The sequence below is a fragment of the Mirounga leonina genome, unplaced genomic scaffold (assembly GCF_011800145.1).
Source record: "Mirounga leonina isolate KUSES-001 unplaced genomic scaffold, KU_Mleo_1.0 Mir_447, whole genome shotgun sequence".
Taxonomy (NCBI): domain Eukaryota; kingdom Metazoa; phylum Chordata; class Mammalia; order Carnivora; family Phocidae; genus Mirounga; species Mirounga leonina.
Window position 1 is genome coordinate 276,539 of NW_023270757.1, and position 19,813 is coordinate 296,351.

General features: G+C 38.7%; 1 protein-coding gene across 4 annotated transcripts in view; it reads right to left on the reverse strand.

The window, feature by feature from the left end:
• The window catches only part of FOCAD (focadhesin), a 310,037-nt gene that overhangs the window by 94,050 nt on the left and 196,174 nt on the right, over positions 1 to 19,813 (reverse strand). For all 4 annotated transcript variants that reach the window (XM_034987916.1, XM_034987918.1, XM_034987917.1 and 1 more), the window contains 3 exons: positions 19,009 to 19,147; positions 13,930 to 14,115; positions 7,009 to 7,130 (listed from right to left, as the gene is read on the reverse strand). In XM_034987916.1, coding sequence (XP_034843807.1) covers positions 7,009 to 7,130; positions 13,930 to 14,115; positions 19,009 to 19,147 — 447 coding nt within the window. The remainder of the gene's footprint in view (positions 1 to 7,008; positions 7,131 to 13,929; positions 14,116 to 19,008; positions 19,148 to 19,813) is intronic.

The window sequence follows — 19,813 nt, forward strand, 5'->3', positions numbered from 1 at the left end:
AAGGAAGGAAGGAAGGAAGGAAGGAAGGAAGGAAGGAAGGAAGGAAGGAAAAGATAGATTTCATTCAGAATAGTGCTGCCAATAAGTCCAGATACGGTTTTGCTGAAATAAACATGAAAAAAGAGCTCATTACCTAATGCAGAGGCAGAAATCTGGTTGGGGGGCAGCAGCAGGATCAGGAAAATTTGCAAGTACCCAAAGATGGAGGAAATAATGAAGCAAGACTGCCATTCTGATCCAGGGACAAATCACTATCATCCCATTTAGGTGAGAGTGTCACGTCAGAGTTAGAAATGCTGAAGGATGACAAGACAGGCAGCAAGTTTCAGGGAAGGAAACTTGTCATTCACCTTCAGCTTCCTTATCAAGAGGAATCAAATCAGTCTCAGGATGAGAAAGTATAGTTATACATCAGAGCAGAAGAGGACCTCACTTGAGGCTGGAGAAGCCCTGGTAGGTCTGAAATGAACCCTGCTTGTCCCCGGTTCAAAGGAGCAGAGAAGGGGGGTGGGGCACTTCAGGTTTAGAAAAATCTAAACAGGGCAATGATTATACAGAACTTCTGGTATGTCAGGTCAAAGTCAAAGCAGACTTAGATTTGTGAATCTTCTAAAAGTCCCATGGGAGAGTTTCACTTTAAGAAAAGCCAATTAAAAAAAAAAGTTTTCAAAAAGAAGGGACTAGAATAATCTCCAAAAGAATTCATCACAGGTTAAATAACTAGTTCTCCATAATGAAAATTACTTGATTTAATGAACACAGTCCTTGAGAAATACTGACAATTACATAAAGCAAAATACGTCAGGATATGAAGAGCAGAGCCTTCAGGACATTCAAAACAAAGCTCTTTTCCCGATTCACACACTCACCCATCTATAGTTGTAGACACTAGGAAGGCCATAGCGTATCCTATAAGGATATGTAATCTCTGGCAGGAAGGAAAGGCTACATCTATGCATAGAAATGAGTAATGACATAAAACAACAAATAAAAGCCATTCAAATTATAATAATGTCACTTCTTAGTAAGACCTCAATGATTATTAGATTCACCATCAACTTCATAACAACATTTCTGGAAAAAGGAAACCATCACACTAAATGCAAAGACAAACTCTAAGGCACACCCACGTTTCAAAGGGATCTGAATCATTAACTCGACAAAGGTCTATGAAGTATCTGCTAATGAGCCAGGAATGCCAGGCATTGGAGCTACGAAACAAGCTCCACGATTTTATAAACTTCACACTTTACAGAAGAAGACAGACACTAACTGTCATGTAGGCTGCCACCCACACACCCCCCGTCAGGATTAGTGGGAAGATGGATAGATTGAACAGACTCACATATTAAATAAATTGAATTCATAGTTATAAACATTCCTGAAGAAAACGCCAAGCCCAGATGGTTTCACTGGAAAATTCCACCAAACATTTAAGGAAAAATTATTTATTAGGAGAGCATTCCACAAACATACCAGGCAAAGACAATAAAAGGAAACTATAGAACAATATCCGTCATGAATACCTGGATGGAGTCCCTGGATCGAGTCCCCCATCAGGCTCCCTGCTCGGCAGGGAGTCTGCTTCTCCCTCTGACCCTCCCCCTCTCATGCTCTCTCTCTCTCTCTCATTCTCGCTCTCAAATAAATAAATAAAATCTTTAAAAAAAAAATATTACTAGCAAAGCAAATTCAGCAATATATCAATAGGATAATACATTACGATTACATGGAGTTTTTCCTAGGAATGAAGACTGGGTTCACTTAGACAAAATAATTCATCATATCAACAAGTCTGAAAAGTATACAATCTTCTGAATAGACATAGAACAAAACATTTGACAAAATTCAACATCCGTTTGTGATAAAAACTCTCAGCAATTTAGGAATAAGAGGAAACTTTGCGAACCCGATAAAGGATATCTACAAAATCTTTATACTAAAATAAGCTAAATATAACATCATATTTAATGTTAAGACACTGAATGTTTTCCTGCAAGACTATGTATAAGATAAGAAATGTCTCCTCTTGCCACTCCAGTTCAACACTATCCTGGAGGGCCCTATACAGTGTAATCAGGCAAGAAGAAAAAAAAAAGCTACAAAAAAGCAACAAGAATATGTAAGTGGGTTTAGTAAAGTCATATAAAAGTATCCATTATATGTTTATATACTAGCAAGGAGCAGTTGCAAATTAAGACAAACGAAAAAACAATTTGATTCAGTAGCATCAAAATACTTAGGGACATGCAAAACTCATTAAATCTGACAAAATATGCATAGGATTTGTAATAAAACAAAACACTGACCTAAATTAATGGAAAGATATATATAAATGAGTTGAAAGGCTCATTATTAGTGAGATCCCAATTCTCTCCCAAATTGATCTACAGATTCAATACATTTCTAGCCAAAATTACAGCAGGCTTTTTTGTGGTTTCTCAAAGCTGATTTAAAATTTACATGGAAAAGCCAAAGGCCCGAGATAGCCAAATTTTAAAACAACAAAATTGGAGGACTCGTATTACTTGATTTAAAGACTTTTTATAAAGCAACAGTAATCAAGCTATGTGGTTTTGGTTAAAGTATACACACATAGATCAAGAGAATACAACTGAGTGCAGAAGTAGACCCATGCAGGGGTGCCTGGACAGCTCAGTCGATTAAGCATCTGCCTTCGGCTCAGGTCTTGATCCCGGGGTTCTGGGATTGAGCCCTGCCTCGGGCTCTATGCTCAGTGGGGAGTCTGCTTCACCCTCTGCCTCCCCTGTGTGTGTGCTCACGCTGTCTCACTCTCTCTAGCTCTCACTCTCTCAAATAAATAAATAAAATCTTTTTTTTTTAAGATTTTATTTATTTATTTGAGACAGAGAGAATGAGAGAGACAGAGAGCACATGAGAGGGGGGAGGGTCAGAGGGAGAAGCAGGCTCCCTGCCGAGCAGGGAGCCCGATACGGGACTCGATCCCGGGACTCCAGGATCATGACCTGAGCCGAAGGCAGTCGCTTAACCAACTGAGCCACCCAGGCGCCCAATAAATAAAATCTTAAAAAAAAAAAAAAAAAAAAGAAGAAGTAGACCCATACATATGAACAAATGACTTTCTACAGCGGTGCCTCGGGAAAGAAAGGGTAGTATATTCAATAAATATAACTCATATCACATGAAAAGTTAACTCACGTAGATCCTCGGCTAGAATGTAAACTGTAAACTATAAAACTTCTATATTTAAACACAGGAGATCATCAAGGAACTAAAGGATAACCTATATATGGTAGATTCACATAATGGAATATTATTCGGCCATAAAAAAGAATGAAGTCCTGACACATGCTACAGCATATATAAACTCTGAAAATATTATATACTAAGTGAAAAAGTCAGACAAAAAGACCACATATTGTACGATTCCATTTACATGATATGTCCAAAATACAGGAACTGTAGAAACAGAAAGTAGATTAGTGGTTCCTGGAGGCTAGGGAAAGAGGGAAATGGGAGTCTTCTGCTAGTAGGTACAGAATTTCTTTTTGGTGGGATGAAAACATTCTAAAATGGATTGTGCTGATGGTTTCACAACTGTGAAGAGCTAACACCACTGAACTGCACACATTAAATGAGTGGGTTTCATAGCACATTAATTATGCCTCGATTTTTTAAAAAATAAAGAAAGAAGAAAATATAGGAGAAAAAAAAAGAAAACAGAAGATCTTTGAGGCTTCGGGTTAGACAGAACACAAGAACTATGAATAGAAAACTTTGATAAACTGGGAATTCTTTAAAGCTAACCATTTGCTCCTCAAAAGACACTGCCAAGGAAATAAAAAGACAAGTTACAGATTTGGTAAACAAACAAAAACAATAAAACACCACATTTGCAAAACACATTTCTAATAAGGAATTTATACCAGAATATATAAAGATCTCTCACTTGAAAAGAAAAACCTGGTTAAAAAAAAAACAGGCAAAACAACAGAATACTTCATGGAAGAAAAGGTACGACTGGCAAAAAAAAAAAAACATAAAAAGATGCTAACATCAACAGCCATTAAGGAAACACAAAACCACAAAAGAGAAACCACTCTCCATGTACGAGAATGGCTAGCTTTTAAAAAACTGAAGAGTATGGGCAAAGAGGCAGAGCAAAGGGAACTCCCGTACGTTGCTGGTGGGTACTCAAAATGGGACAGTCACTAGGAAAAGTTTGGTAGTTTGTTACATTCACTTATCATATGGCCTAGAAATCCCACTCCTACATCTTTATTTACTCAAAAGAAATGAAAACAGATGTCCACACATACACCTATATGAGAATTGCTTATAGTGGCTTGAGTCATAATTGCCAAAAACTGGAAACAACCCAAGGGTCCATCGATGGGTGAATAAACCAAATGAAACTCTCATGACAGAAATTTTTAAAATAAAAAGACTCAGAAGCAATAATGAGAACCCAAATAAGTTTGAAGAAATGTCACCTGCAACAATACCAGAAGGATCCCAACAAAGTAAAGACCAGAAGCAAGGAGAAGAGTAAGGAAATACTAGAGTCATCTTGGGAAGATCCAAAGATACTTTTAAAATGCTCTCTGCTTAACCTGGGATGGTGTAGGGTAGTTCAAGGATCACCCTGAGTCTCACTGCCTGGTTGTTTCCAGGCTCCTGTTTTTTTCTTTTTTTTTTTTAAGATTTTATTTATTTATTTGAGAGAGAGAATGAGAGACAAAGAGCACGAGTGTGAAGAGTGTCAAAGGGAGAAGCAGACTCCCCGCCGAGCAGGGAGCCCGATGCGGGACTCGATCCCGGGACTCCAGGATCACGACCTGAGCCGAAGGCAGTCGCTTAATCAACTGAGCCACCCAGGCGCCCCATCCAGGCTCCTGTTCTTATGAGCTCTGTGATCTCAAGCACATTAGCAGTACCAACCTCACAGTGTTACTGTAGAGATTAAATTTATATATATATATATAGCAATTTTTTTTTTAAAGATTTTATCTATTTATTTGACAGAGAGAGACCCAGCGAGAGAGGGAACACAAGCAGGGGGAGTGGGAGAGGGAGAAGCAGACTTCCCGCTGAGCAGGGAGCCCGACGTGGGGCTCGATCCCAGGACCCTGGGATCATGACCTGAGCCGAAGGCAGACGCTTAACGACTGAGCCACACAGGCGCCCCTATATATAGCAATTTTTAAGAAACCTGAGCTGGTTATCAGCTATTATCATTGCAATTATTCTGATTAACCAGATTTTAAAACTCGTATTATTTGTTGTCACCTAGTTTGAGATACTGTATGACTCATTCTTTATCTCTGCCCTTTTTTTTAAATGAATTGCAAGATGAATCCAAACTAAAATCCTACCATAGATTCGACAAAATTCTATCCAATAGATCTTCCAACTGACTCCTAAAATAATGATTTTCTCATCTCTTTGAAATTTTCTAGGCATTCTACAACACAAGCAGCAAGTATTTTAACCCAAATACTTTGTTCATATCCAAGGCACACCTCATAAGTTTGGATGCCATTTGCTGAAACTTATTAGATTGCCTTCTGCTCCTCCTCATATTAACACTTTTTCTTGTTTCTGTTCTGATGGTGACTTCTAAAATCAGCTTTCCACCAATACTTAACACTTTGGTTAAGTATCCTTCAATCTCCTAGGTACACAGCTTAAAAACACAAAAAGGCACCAAATCTCTCCCTTCTCCATAGCAAGTAAAAAGCTGTTAAGGATAACAAATCTAGAAATCACCTATGTTCTCTCTTTCATAAAATTAGACCTCTTTTCCTCCCAGATCTTTAGTCCCTCCTTAGTTAAGCGAAGACACCGAATTATACAAAAAAGGCTTTGAACCAAATATTTACATAACTGCAACTCTAATTAAATATATGAAAGATGGGTGGCACAGGATAAAGACAGATCTCTAAAAACTGGATATGCTACTGGTGGCAACAGAGAGGATGCAGCACATAATCCAGCCAAATTAGTGATGCCAAGATTTATAAATTACGCACCAAAATGAGATTTAGTACAAATATACTGTAGTAGCTCTAATTAAGTTTACATCAAACCATTAAATGTTTTACAACTCCTATCTTCATTTATAAGTGGTACATAACCTACCATGTCTAAATTATATAAAATAAACCTCTTTGCTATGATACTTTGTTATTCATTTATTTTAATTTATATACACCTGAATGAGTAACGGTAGTAAAATGTTTAATAAAAGATAACACCAAAGCACACATTTCCCACGTGCTCTCTGGATTCTCTCTTCCCTCTGGTGTTGCTATAATATGATATGATCAGACTCTATACAAATCATCTCATGGCACCACATAACTTTATTTTAAAAGGGTAGCCTAAAGGAAAAACAGAATAAACACTAAAACCAGAGGGTTTTTTTCCTTAAACACTTTTATTTACTGTTAATGCCCCACATTCACAAAATATATAAACACTGGTGCCCTACATACTTGTAAAGGATTCAAATCAAGAAACAGGCAAGATTATTTCTTTAAATAATAAGCTGGTATTTATTCTGAACAATACAAGTTAAACAATGATGAAATAAACCAAATTCCTACATACTACTCCCTAATAATAAGGCTGGGCAGTGGGAAAAGCATGCTACTTTCTTTCAGAAACACTTCCAAATATTTTAGTATTCAATTGAGTCAACTATTTTGGTTACCTTTAAAAGCAACCGACAGGGGTGCATGGGTGGCTCAGTTACATAAGGGTCTGCCTTCAGCTCAGGTCATGATCCCGGGGTCCTGGGATCGAGCCCAGCACCGGGCTCCCTGCTCAGTGAGGAACCTGCTTCTCCTTCCCCCGCCCCACCTCATGCTCTCTCGTGCTATCTCTCTTTCAAATAAATAATAAAATCCTTGAAAAAAATAAAATGAACACACACTAAATTTCATGATCATAAACTTAAGGGAGAAACCCCTAAACATATACAAAGAGAGAGGAACCTGTTACACAGCATGGGGAGGCACCTACCTCATGCACTAGAGCAAGTGAGGTCTGCTTGAAACTTCGCCCTCTACTGGCCATCAGTCGATTCAATGGTTTGCCATCTTTACTCTGATAGGTTGAAACATCGTAACAAAATAACATACCACCTGAGGGGAAAAAACAATTTATAAAAAAATTTCTTACGGAAAAACTTCATTAATTAGGTTCCCATAGTCTCAGTAATCCATATTCAATCAATCTGGATAGAGAGATTTATTTATTTATTTTAAAAGATTTTATTTATTTGTTTGAGGGAGAGAGGGAGAGAGAGCGTGCACACTGGAGAACAAGAGCAAGGGGAGGGGCAGAGGGGGAGAGAGAAACAGACCCCCCACTGAGCAAGGAACCCAATGTGGGGCTCAATCCCAGGACCCTGGAATCGTGACCTGAGCTGAAGGGAGATGCTTAACTGAGCCACCCAGGCGCCCCTGGATAGAGAGATTCAGAAATCAAAATAATCTGCTGAGCAAATTATGATTTTTGACTACTGGTGTCTACGGAAAGAAAAAATAGAAGAGATGTAAGAAGTTAGCAGTTACCATATTCAAATTATCACTTATTTATCAGCCTTATTCATTTGTAAATAAATGAACAAATTTACAATTCATGATTTATTTTAAATTTTATTAGCTGTTACTTCCAGAGATTTTTAAAAATTTTTAAGAATAAATTCCAAATAGGGTGCCTGGGTAGCTCAGGTGGTTGAGCATCTGTCTCTTGATTTCAGCTCAGTTCATGATCTCAGGGTCCTGCGACTGGGCCCCACGTGGGGCTCCCCACTCAGCAAGGAGTTGGCTTGAGGATTCTCTCTCTCCCTCTGCCCCTCCCGTCGCTTGTGTGCGCTCTCTAAATAAATAAATCTTAAAAAAAAAAAAAAGAAGAAGAAGAAGAAGAAATTCCAATTAAAGAGAAATGCTTACACATACCAATCCTCGTGAACTCCTGCAGGGGTTCCTTTAGGTTATACCCACAAGTGAACAAGTTTTCCTTCATCCCTACATGCAATCACTCTCCCCTTCTTCCTCCCTCCTCCTCTTCTTCTAACCTTTCTCCTCCCTGTCCTCCCCACTCTGGTCAACTAAGTTCTCAAACTGAACTTCCAGCTCCAGCTGGCCCCCAGTGTCAACTGAAAAGCAAAGGAAGACAGCCAAATGCTAGAAGTAGTCTTGGAAGCTATCTGGGTAATTGTGAGCCAATAAGAAGACACACTCAAGAACTGAAATAACTTAAAACATAGAGATCATTACATTTTTAAATATCTCCTATTGAAGTATGATATACACAGAGAAAAGTACACATCGTAAGCATAGAGCTCAATGAATTTTCACAAACTGAACATGTGATTGGCACCCAGATCAAGAAACAAACCATTGTCCACATCCCAGAAACCTTGCTCATGTCTCCTTCCAGTCACGTCCACCCCACCCCAAATGTACAAATCTGCTAACAACCACTTTGCCTACTTTGGTACTTTATATAAATGGAATTAGACTGTATATATGCTTTTATATCTGGCTTCATTCACTCAAAAAATCACTGCGAGAATCATCCACGTTATTCGCAATTGTAGTCTGTTCATTCCATCTATATTCCATCACGTGAATATAACACAATTTATTTATCCATTTTACAGTCAATAGGTATTTAGACAGCTTCCAAGTTTAAGGCCACTCAAATAATGCTGCTATGGACATTACAGTATGTCTTTTTGGGATTTCATTTAGGTTTATCCCTAGAGTGAAATAACTAGGTAAAACAGGGTATGAATTTGTTCAGAACCAGTTTTGCAAAGTGGTTGTACTAATTCACATTCCCAGCCCCAGTTCGGGTTGCTCCACATATTTACCAATACTTTTTGCCTTCCATCTTTTTTCACTTTAGCCAACCTGGTTAAGTATGGTATGGTATCTTACTATGGCTTTAATTTGCATTTCTCTGATAATGAAGTTGACTCAATGTTCATTGGACATTGGAATTTCTTCTTTTGGAGGCTGTGTTCAATTCTGTTTCCAATTTTTTTTTTAGTGCTTTTCTTATTAATTTGCAAAAAATACCTGATATAATCTAAATTGAGTCCTTTATCAGATATATGTCTTATAAATACCTTCTTTGCATTCCATGGCCTGCCTTCAAGTGCTCTATAATAATAGATTTTGGTTAACATGTGTCCTTGATTTTAATATAATTTGTTATTTTTGTAATTATGGATTTTAATTATAGGATCATTTATTGAAAAGATCATCCCTTTTCTCCACAGCATTACAGGGTCACCTAGGTAAGAAATCTGGTGACCTTGATATGTGGGTCTGTTTCTGGACATTCTACATTCTTCATTGGTCAATCTGTCTATCCTTGCACCAATACCACATTGTCAATTATTGTGGCTTTCTGATAGGTCTTGATATCTGGTAATGTATATCCTCCTATTTTGGTGTTGTTCTTCAACATTACTTTGGCTAATTTTGGCCTTTCCATTTCCACACAAATTTTAGAATCAGCTTGTCATATTGCTAGGGACTGGAATGAATCTATACATTCATTTAAGAGAATTAACATTTTTACAAACTAGAGTCTTCTAGTCCATCAACATTGTATATCACTTCATTTATTAGGATGTCTTTAATTTTTTCTCCATAATATTTTGTAGCTTCCAGTGTAAAGGTTTTATGCATTCTGTTAAATTTATCCTAGGTAATTAATATTTTTCAGTGCTGTTATAAAGGGTACAATCTTTTAATTTCTTTTTTTATTATGGTATATAAAAACATAATTGATTTGTATGTTGACCTTTGTATGTATAAGTAACCTTGCTGAATTCATTTACTAATCCTAATTCATCTGTAGATTATTTTGGATTTTCCATGTATTATACAATCGTCTACAAATAATGACTATTTAATTGAGTAATCACTAATGAATTTTTTTTTTTTTTTAAACTAAGCTTTACAGGGGACCCTGGGTGGCTCAGTCACTTAAGCATCAGCCTTCAGCTCAGGTCATGATCTCAGGGTCCTGGGATCCAGCCCCACATCCGGCTCTCTGCTCAGCACGGAGTCTGCTTCTCCCTCTCGCTCTCCCTCTGTGCTCTCTCTCTCTCAAATAAATAGTCTTTTTTTTTTTTTAATTTTTATTTATTTATTTATTTGACAGAAAGAGACCATGAGAGAGGGAACACAAGGAGGGGGAATGAGGGAGGGAGAACAGGGCTTCCCGCCAAGCAGAGAACCCGATGCGGGGCTCGATCCCAGGACCCCGGGATCATGACCTGAGCCGAAGGCAGTTGCCCAACCAACTGAGCCACCCAGGCACGCCTCAAACAAAGTCTTTAAAAAAAAAGAAAAGTTTTTAAGCTAAGCTTTACTCCCAGCCATGGGGGCTTGAAGTTTGAGAGTTGCATGCTCTACCAACTGAGCCAGCCAGGCACCCCACTGATGACTATTTTAATGGCTAATTTTTTGCCTGCAAATAATTAGTATTTTACCTCTTCCTTTCTAATCCTTATGACTTTTATTTATTTTTCATGGCTTATTACACTAGCTATAATCTTCATTACAATCCTGAAAAATAGTGCTTATAACAAACATCCCTATCTTTTTCCCAATCTCAGGAGTAAAGGTTTCAATATCTCAGTATGAAGTACAAAGACAGCATTGTAGATGTTCTTTATGAGAATTTTAAAAAGTTCCCTTCCATTCATAGTTTAATGACAGTCTTTCTTTTTAAAATTTTATTTTTATTTTTTTTAAAGATTTTATTTATTTTTTGACAGAGAGAGAGACAGTGAGAGAGGGAACACAAGCAGGGGGAGAGGGAGAAGCAGGCTTCCCGCGGAGCAGGCAGCCCGATGCGGGGCTCGATCCCAGCACCCTGGGATTATGACCTGAGCCGAAGGCAGACGCTTAACGACTGAGCCACCCAGGCGCCCCAACAGTCTTTTTTGCATCATGAATGGGAACAAAATTTTTCAAAGGCTTTTTCTGCATCTATTGAGATCATCTAAAGATTGTTCTGCCTTTTTCTATTAATATACTGAATTATACTGATTTTCAAACATTAAATTAACTTCTCTTAGTTGTTATGTATTATCCTCTGTATTGCTAAATTCAATTTTCTAATATATTTTTTGGGTATTTTTACAACTTTGCATAATGGAAAAGACTGCTTTATAATATTCCCTTCTTGTACTCAGTATCAAGATTATGTTGATCTCATCAACTGAGCCACCCAGGTATCTCACTTTAAAACATTTTTTAGGGACACTTGGGTTGCTCAGTTAAGTGTCTGCCTTCAGATCAGGTCACGGGATCGAGTCTCATGTCAGGCTTCCTGCTCAGTGGGGCGTCTGCTTCTACCCCTCCCCCTGGTCTATGCTTGTGCTCAATCTCTCTCTCTCAAAAATAAATAAATAAAATCTTTAAAAAACTGTTTTAACGTTTCCCACTATTATTGTAGGTTTGTCCATTTTTTTTTAAATTTAAATTCCAGTTAACAGAGTATAATATTAGTTTCAGGTGTACAACAGAGTGATTCAAAACTTACACACAACACCTGACTCTCATCACAACAGGTGTACTCCTTAATCCCCATCACCTATTAAGCCAGGCCCCCACCCACCTTCCTTCTGGTAGGTTTGTCCATTTTGTCTTTTTTTAGTTGTGTGAATGTTTTTCATATATTTTAAAAATTATGCTATTTTGTGTACACTGATTAGAACTGTGATAATTTCTTAGTGGAATGACTTCTTTATCTCCATGAAATGTCCCCTTCATTTCAAAGCTTTTTTCTTTTTCATACATTCCTTTTCATTGAATACTGGACAGTATACAAAGGAAGCACAGAAAACCTAAATGATATTATTTTTTTTACTCAGAGAGGAGTTTCTCCTCCCCTCTTTCAGGTAGATAGAACAAAGGACTGATTTAAATTGAATCAGAGATTGAACTGGGTTAGGCTTGATTATAGCTTTGGTAAATCTCAGTCTCCCTCTGGTTCAACCCTGTTCCTAGGGCATGCCTCCCCCAAGATTTTCATCTGACATCCTAATTGGTCTCCTCAATATGAAAAGCTTATGAGATTCAGATGTGTCCTCCAAAGTTTTCAGTTTAGCTCTTTAACCTCCCATCCCATAAACCTTCGAAATTTGACAAGTATCTTGAGGGAGAAATAGGCTATGTGTCTGAGGTCCCACAAGTCCCCGGTTTTACCACTCAGACACCATATGAATGACAAGGTCTCTGTTGGTTTCTCTGCCTCCTGCACCAGCCTCTTGTTAAGGTCAAGCCTGAATTTCAGTCTCTAGTTGAGGCCAGACTAAGTAAGTGCCCCCAGGTGAAAAGAGGTGTAACTCTTCAGTATCAATTCACTACTCGTGTGCTTTGTTTTCAGGCCCACTCTCCTCGCTCCTAAGCACAGGGAGGCTGGAGATTTCACTTCGCCTCTCAGAAGCACCAGCCTAGTTCTTTAACTTTCCGTGCAAACTCAAAATTCAGTCAGATAGCTTATGAGAAAAATCTCTAGTTTCTCACCTCTATTAGTCAGAGTCTTCAGAGAACCAGAATCTCAATCTCAATCTCTCTCTCCCCACCTCTCCCTCTCCCCTCCACCTTTCTCTCTCTCTATATGGGGAGATTTATTATAGGAATTGGCTCACAAGATTATGGAGGCTAAGAAGTCCCATGATCTTGCTGTCTGCAAGCTGGAGATCCAGGAAGGCTGGTGGTGTAATTCAGTAATTCAGTGTAATTCAGAGAAGATGGATGTCCTAGCTAAGGAAAGAGCAAATTCACCCTTCTTCTAGCTCTCTAGTCAGGCCATCAGTGAAATGGATGTTGCCCACCCACATTGGTGAGAGTGACCTTCTTTCCTCAGTCTACTGATTGAAATGCTAACCTCTTCTGGAAACACACTCAAAGACGTCCAGAAGTAATGTTTTACCAACTATCTGAGTATCACTTAGCCCAGTCAAGCTGACATAGAAAATGAGCCATCACATCACTCTAAAGCCATGAAACCACTAAAAGCTCCACTGGTTCCTCTATACTCCAACAGACCTCTTCTTGGGCCAAGTCCCAATCCTAGCACACAACCAAAATCAGTGACTATCTCCCATGGGGCAGTGGGGGCACAGTCCTAAAGTGCTCTTTCTCCCCATTCTGTAGTTCTAGTCTACCTGTCTTTGCTTCTACAGTTCTCTGATACCTTTAAAATGTGGGTTTTTTTGGTCATTTGTCCAGTTGTGTCAAAATGTCAGCAGCAGTGGTGATTTGCCATGACCTATCACATCGGTCTTGGAAGTGGAAGTTACATCCTTACATTAAAAACCTACACCTTCATACACACACACACACACACACACACACACACACTGGAATATTATGCGGCCATCAAAAAATGAAATCTTGACATTTGCAACGATGTGGATGGAACTAGAGGGTATTATGCTAAGTGAAATAAGTCAATCAGGGAAAGACAAGTATCATATGATCTCACTGATATGAGGAATTTGAGAAATAAGAGGATCATAGGGGAAGGGAGGGAAAAATGAAACAAGACGAAACCAGAGAGGGAGACAAACCATAAGAGGCTCTTAATCTCAAACCATAAGAGACTCTTAACAAACTGAGGGTTGCTGGAGTGGAGGGGGGTGGGAGGGATGGGGTGGCTGGGTGATGGACTTTGGGGAGGGTATGTGCTATGGTGAGCACTGTGAACTGTGTAAGACTGATGAATCACAAACCTGTACCCCTGAAACAAATAACACATTATATGCTAATAAAAAAAAATCCTAAGTATTTAGTAATATAAACACACACACACACACACAAATAAATAAAATGCTCAGTGTGTGATAAGCAAAACAAAACAAAACAAAACAACCTGTACCTTGATACTATGTACTGCACTTACCTGCAAGGCCAGGTTTCAGACCTGGCTGCTTATTGGTTTCATACATTTTCAATATAAAATTGGGGATTCCTGCTACAGTTTTTCCTTGGTCTGACCGGACACCTCCTTTTAATGCAGAGTGATACACTCCTCGGGGCATATTCACCATTTCCTGCTTCACAAGAGATGTAAAAAATTCCTCCAAAGCTGAAAGAGATGAAAGGAAATCAGAAGTAGAGTAAATATAGTATGTTAGGAGAGAATCAATCATTCATTCTTAACTCCTATATGCGTGTGTGTGTGTAAGTATATATATACTTGCTGTATACATATATATGTAAGTATATAAACATATATACACTTGCCGTATATACTTATACACACACAGATACACAGACATAGAGCAATATTTCAAACCAAACTTCACAAAGTAAACAGGGAACTCTTGATCCCCATCCCTTCCTTAGTTTTCCCAAATTAGAATATGGCACCCAGTTACTCAAGCTTAAAAACAGAGACATTCTTAATTCCTCTCTTTCTCCTACTTCTCACAAGTAATCCATTAGCAAATCCTTCTAGATCTGCCTTCAAAAATATATCCCAGATCCATCCATTTCTCTCCATTTTCGCTGCTACTTGGTCAGTTATTATCTTCTCTCTTCTTCATCGGGCCAAATTTAAAAACTAGCTTCTTGGTGTCTTCTCCTCAGGACCACCCCACAAACCATCCTCTGCCTGGAAGCCAGGATTTTATGTCATTGCCTTCCCTAACATCTTCCAGTGATTTTTCACCACACACGGAATAACATTATTGCTTAACATTTCTACTTATTATAGACAGAAATATGGGCTCAGAAGACAATAGGATACCCAAACAAAATACTTGATAAGACTATAGGTTCATATTCAAGTGTTATTTTTCCAAGGACCACTAGAGGTTGCCAATGCAGAAACAAAAACAAACACATGAAAGCTAAACAAATGTGTGGAAAACAAAAAAGAAAACCACTATATGTGCCTCTCATAGGAACAAAAAAGAAGGGTCCACCTGACGAAACTGGAATTTCATTCTTAGTAGATTGAAAAGTCTGTGTTAAATGACCATGATTAAATTAAAGGCAGCGAGTGCTCAGTAGAGTATCTATTATGTGCCCAGATCTGTCATTCCTATATAGAACCTTCGCAGATGCGACCATGCTTCTCCATCCACAGCCCGGAGAACACCTGTGTGGGATGTTTTCCATTTACCCCTCCAGACCCACCCTCTGCCCTCTCAACCCTGCTCAGTGACCTGGAAGAATGACCTTTAACAACTGCATCCACAGGCTCCCTTGTGCTTTGGCTTCCAGTTGGCTTTATCCAATGGGAGACACTTGCAGGAGGCCAGAGGGTGGAAACAGAGTGAGGTCAGGGCATATATTCCCCAGACCCCCTCCTGCAGGATTGCTACCAGTTGCCTGCATCCCTCTTCTGCAGGCCCTGGCCCCCCTTAGGCAGCACTAATTATGACACAGATGCTCTCCCTAATTCTCCAAACTGTTATGCCCCTTCCTTACCTCTTCAGGCCCAGAGGCATTAACCACTCTGGGATGAGACACCATTGCTTGTGAATTTCCTTCAGCCCTGACCACACAACTGTCAAGAGTCCCTGGACTCCATCTGAATGTGCCTTTTCTGTCAAGACCCTGATCGATGCATCATCTAAATGAAAGAAATGAGTAACATCCAATTGCATCCAATATGCATGCACACGTGTGACCGCTTCACACTGAGTGTTAAGTACAGACTTTTCAGAATGTAGCAAAGAATCATTTTCGGGAGGACAGAGGAGCTATGGTGAGAGAAGATAATTTCACGCTTTCTCCGAAGGGATTCTATTTTGGCAAAAAGCTCACACACGTCAGGAGGTAAGTACACATCTGCACTTACACTAACTCCGGAATGCAAATTTGTCTACTTGTCAAGCTCTTCAGAGAGCTAAGGATTCTCAAATTAACTGCAGACCCGAGAACAGTTTAAATGAGGGTACGATACCATGAGTATAAGCGATACATACAGCACCATCTTTCCCCAACCACTAAGCCAGCAACTAGGAATTTTTCTGCTGCTTCTGAGCCTGGCCCTGTACCTCCAGATGACCAGGTGAGAATTTAAAAGAGCTGACAATTTGTAGAACAGGGTCTTAGATATAAATTTTTAAAACAACCCCAATGTCCTTTAAAAAGTGAGTGGACAAACTGGTACATACCACAGTGGAATACTACTCAGCAATTAAAAAAAATTGAGATAGGCCAGTATTTGGATAAATATCAAAGACATTATGCTGAGTGAAAAAAAAAAAAGTTAAACCAAAAAGTGTATATACTATATGGAAAACACCACCACCAACAGCGGGAGAAACCCTATAATAGGTCTATACTTTGGTTACTTGCTTTGTACCCATGGGAATCTCCTAGTTGTAATAACGAACTAAGGTATGTGAGATGTTGTGCAGCGGGGTAAAAGTACACGGGAACTCTCTAAAGTGTATTCGCAACTTCTTTTAGGTCTAAAATTCGGTCAGAATAAAAAGTAAATAAATACCAGTAACATCCCCACTTAAAATAACGCAAATTACTGGATTCACGCTGCAGCTGCTTTTACGTCTACTTAAAAGGCAAGAAGAGAAGAAAAGGACCAGGATTCATTCACACTCAGTGCAACTGGGTTTTCTGGCTTTCTGGCACTAGAGATCTCATCTATACTCTCCACCCTATACATTTTAGGGTACATATTCCTAAGGCTCGTGCTTTCCCCTGGTTCTTTTTTGACTAGCCCGGTCATTGCAGGGAAAGTGAGGCACAGAAAGAGAACTTTGCCCACGGGGACACGGTTTGCCAGACACAGACAGCATCTACAGCACCCTCATGTGAGTCTAATTACTGAATTTTCTCAAACAGATACAGTTGCTGAACTCAAAGCCTCCCCTTCTTTCTCAGAGAAGGGCACTTGAACAAAGCACAAGAACAAACGACGCAGAAGAACAGGTTACTGGCCACCACATCCTGAGAGGAGAGAAGCAACAGCATGCCTTGACCACACCTTCTCCTTTTTCCAATACAGGACTGGAGGGACGGACCCACGTCACTAGGAACAACATCATTTATTTATTATTTTTTTATTATGTTATGTCAGTCACCATACATTACATCATGAGTTTTTGATGTAGTGTTCCATGATTCATTGTTTGCGCATAACACCCAGTGCTCCATGCAGTATGTGCCCTCTTTAATACCCATCACCAGGCTAACCCATCCCCCCACCCCTCTCCCCTCTAGAACCCTCAGTTTGTTTCTTAGAGTCCATAGTCTCTCATGATTCGTCTCCCCCTCCAATTTCCCCCGTTCATTTTTCCCTTCCTCCTCCTAATGTCCTCCATGCTATTCCTTATGTTCTACATATAAGTGAAACCATGTAATTGTCTTTCTCTGCTTGACTTATTTCACTTAGCATAATCCCCTCCAGTTCCATCCATGTCAGATTAAACTCTAAATGGATGAAAGACCTCAATGTGAGACAGGAATCCATCAAAATCCTAGAGGAGAACATAGGCAGTAACCTCTTCGACATCGGCCACAGCAACTTCCTTCAAGACACGTCTCCAAAGACAAGGGAAACAAAAGCGAAAATGAACTATTGGGACTTCATCAAGATAAAAAACTTCTGCACAGCAAAGGAAGCAGTCAACAAAACAAAGAGGCAACCTACAGAATGGGAGAAGATATTTGCAAATGACACTACAGATGAAGGGCTGGTATCCAAGATCTATAAAGAACTTCTCAAACTCAACACCCAAGAAACAAATAATCAAGTCAAAAAATGGGCAGAAGACATGAACAGACACTTCTCCAAAGAAGACATACGAATGGCTAACAGACACATGAAAAAATGTTCAACATCATTAGCCATCAGGGAAATTCAAATCAAAACCACACTGAGATACCACCTTACACCAGTTAGAATGGCAAAAATTGACAAGGCAAGAAACAACAAATGTTGGAGAGGGTGTGGAGAAAGGGGAACAACGTCATTTAAAAAGCCCAAAAGAACTTTTCCCTCTAAGGTGATTTTGGGACACAGGAGGAACTCTGGATAACAGTTATTTCCTTCCTAGGACTATTAAAACAGCAAAGGGGTCCTAGACTCTGAAGAGCTTTCCGGAAGTGGGGAAGAACAGAAGAGAGGACCATGGAATAAATCTTTAAGGCTTGTTCTGGACATCAAGAGAAAAGGAAGGGACAGGAGCTTTGTCTAAAACTAGATAATATATATTTGCCTGAATTCCTCAGGAAATCTCTATGTAGGGTGAAACCAAGGGAAAAAATGTCCCCTAGTATAGGATATTGAGATTATGATTGACCAGATGACATTTCTTGAGTGTACTGAACTTAATTTTCAGAAATTGACTTTATACATCCATGTATATTTAAGGTAGAAATGGGACAGAACAAGGTAATAGATGCATGCTCGGCAAAATGTTGGCTAAGACTGAATTAGAATAATTAGATATAATTAGAATAATTTCTTTAAATGTCAAGGTCCTGTCAGCTTTTTATCAAAATGGAATGATCAAACAATTTAATCCATTTTTTAAACCATTAATTTGCAGCTCTCAAATATTGATACCATCTTTGGAATAATTCTAAAGAAAGAATAAATTCATAAATGAAAGTACCCAGTAAGTCTCTGAAGAGTCTAACCATCTTTTCATTTAGCTTATAGAATAAAGAACTATTATTGGAGCCAGCGACTTAAAGTCCCATTGCAAATTGGTCTCATAGAATATAGCTTTTGAAATGAATTTTAATTTCTCGCTGAAAATGGTTGTTTAAAATAGTTTTCTGGTTCAATTTTGTTCGACTCTAATGCTTTTCAGTGTGTTCTGAACACCATCACTACCTCAGGCAGTCCCTCTACAACAGATGGATACGTCACGCCTTTCAGACAGAAAGTAAGCCATAATTAAAGTAAGCTATCATATGTACACATCACAAAAGAACACAATCAGACAGGTAAAATCCCTGAAAAATGCTGGCTTCCCTGCCACTATATAGGAGTCACCTGGTAAGACCAAAGGAGCAGTAAGTGACAACAGTTTGAGATAGCAAGAGCCAGGAATAGAAAGATCCACATCCTTCTCATCGCCCTCATCATCTTCGTCTTCATCTAGCTCATCGGGAGTAGGGATTTCGGGTCTTATCTGAAATGACAGAGAAGGCAATACTAAAACATTATGTAAAATCTTTTCCTTGCACTTTTTATGTCGAGATTTAAAAACTGAGTTAGACTCATTGCACTGTAATGTCAAAAGACCATTGAAAATTAATTTTAAAATATCTATTCATTTTCAGATTAACTGAATGATAAACTCTATCTTAGTAGATACAATCCCAGATCCATGTAAAGAACTAATGGTAATATACTAAGAAAATTACCATAAGCCAGCGTAAGCGATGATTATTATAGAACACTAATAAAATTTTACACCATCTGACAATAAAATGCAAACACTGACACATTCAATATATTGAACTTCTATGGTTTGTAATTAAATATTTGCCTTGTCAGAATACTTTTTTTTTAACTTCTGATTCTAGCCATATCTCTACAGCAAAGCTTAAAATCTTCCAGTAGAATATATACTAGAGATCAGGAAAGGACAGAATGCGTTAGTTGACTTTCGTTTAGACTTGGCAGTTTGTTGCTATAGAATATAAAAACACTAAAATCTGTAACTGGTAGCTATACTTTACTGTGTCTAATTTGCAATTTGAAGGTTTTATCTGAACCAAAAATTTAGGTTTGTTTGAACCAAAAATTTTAAAATGTAAAAAGATTACCACTATTGCAGTTTCTACAAGATACA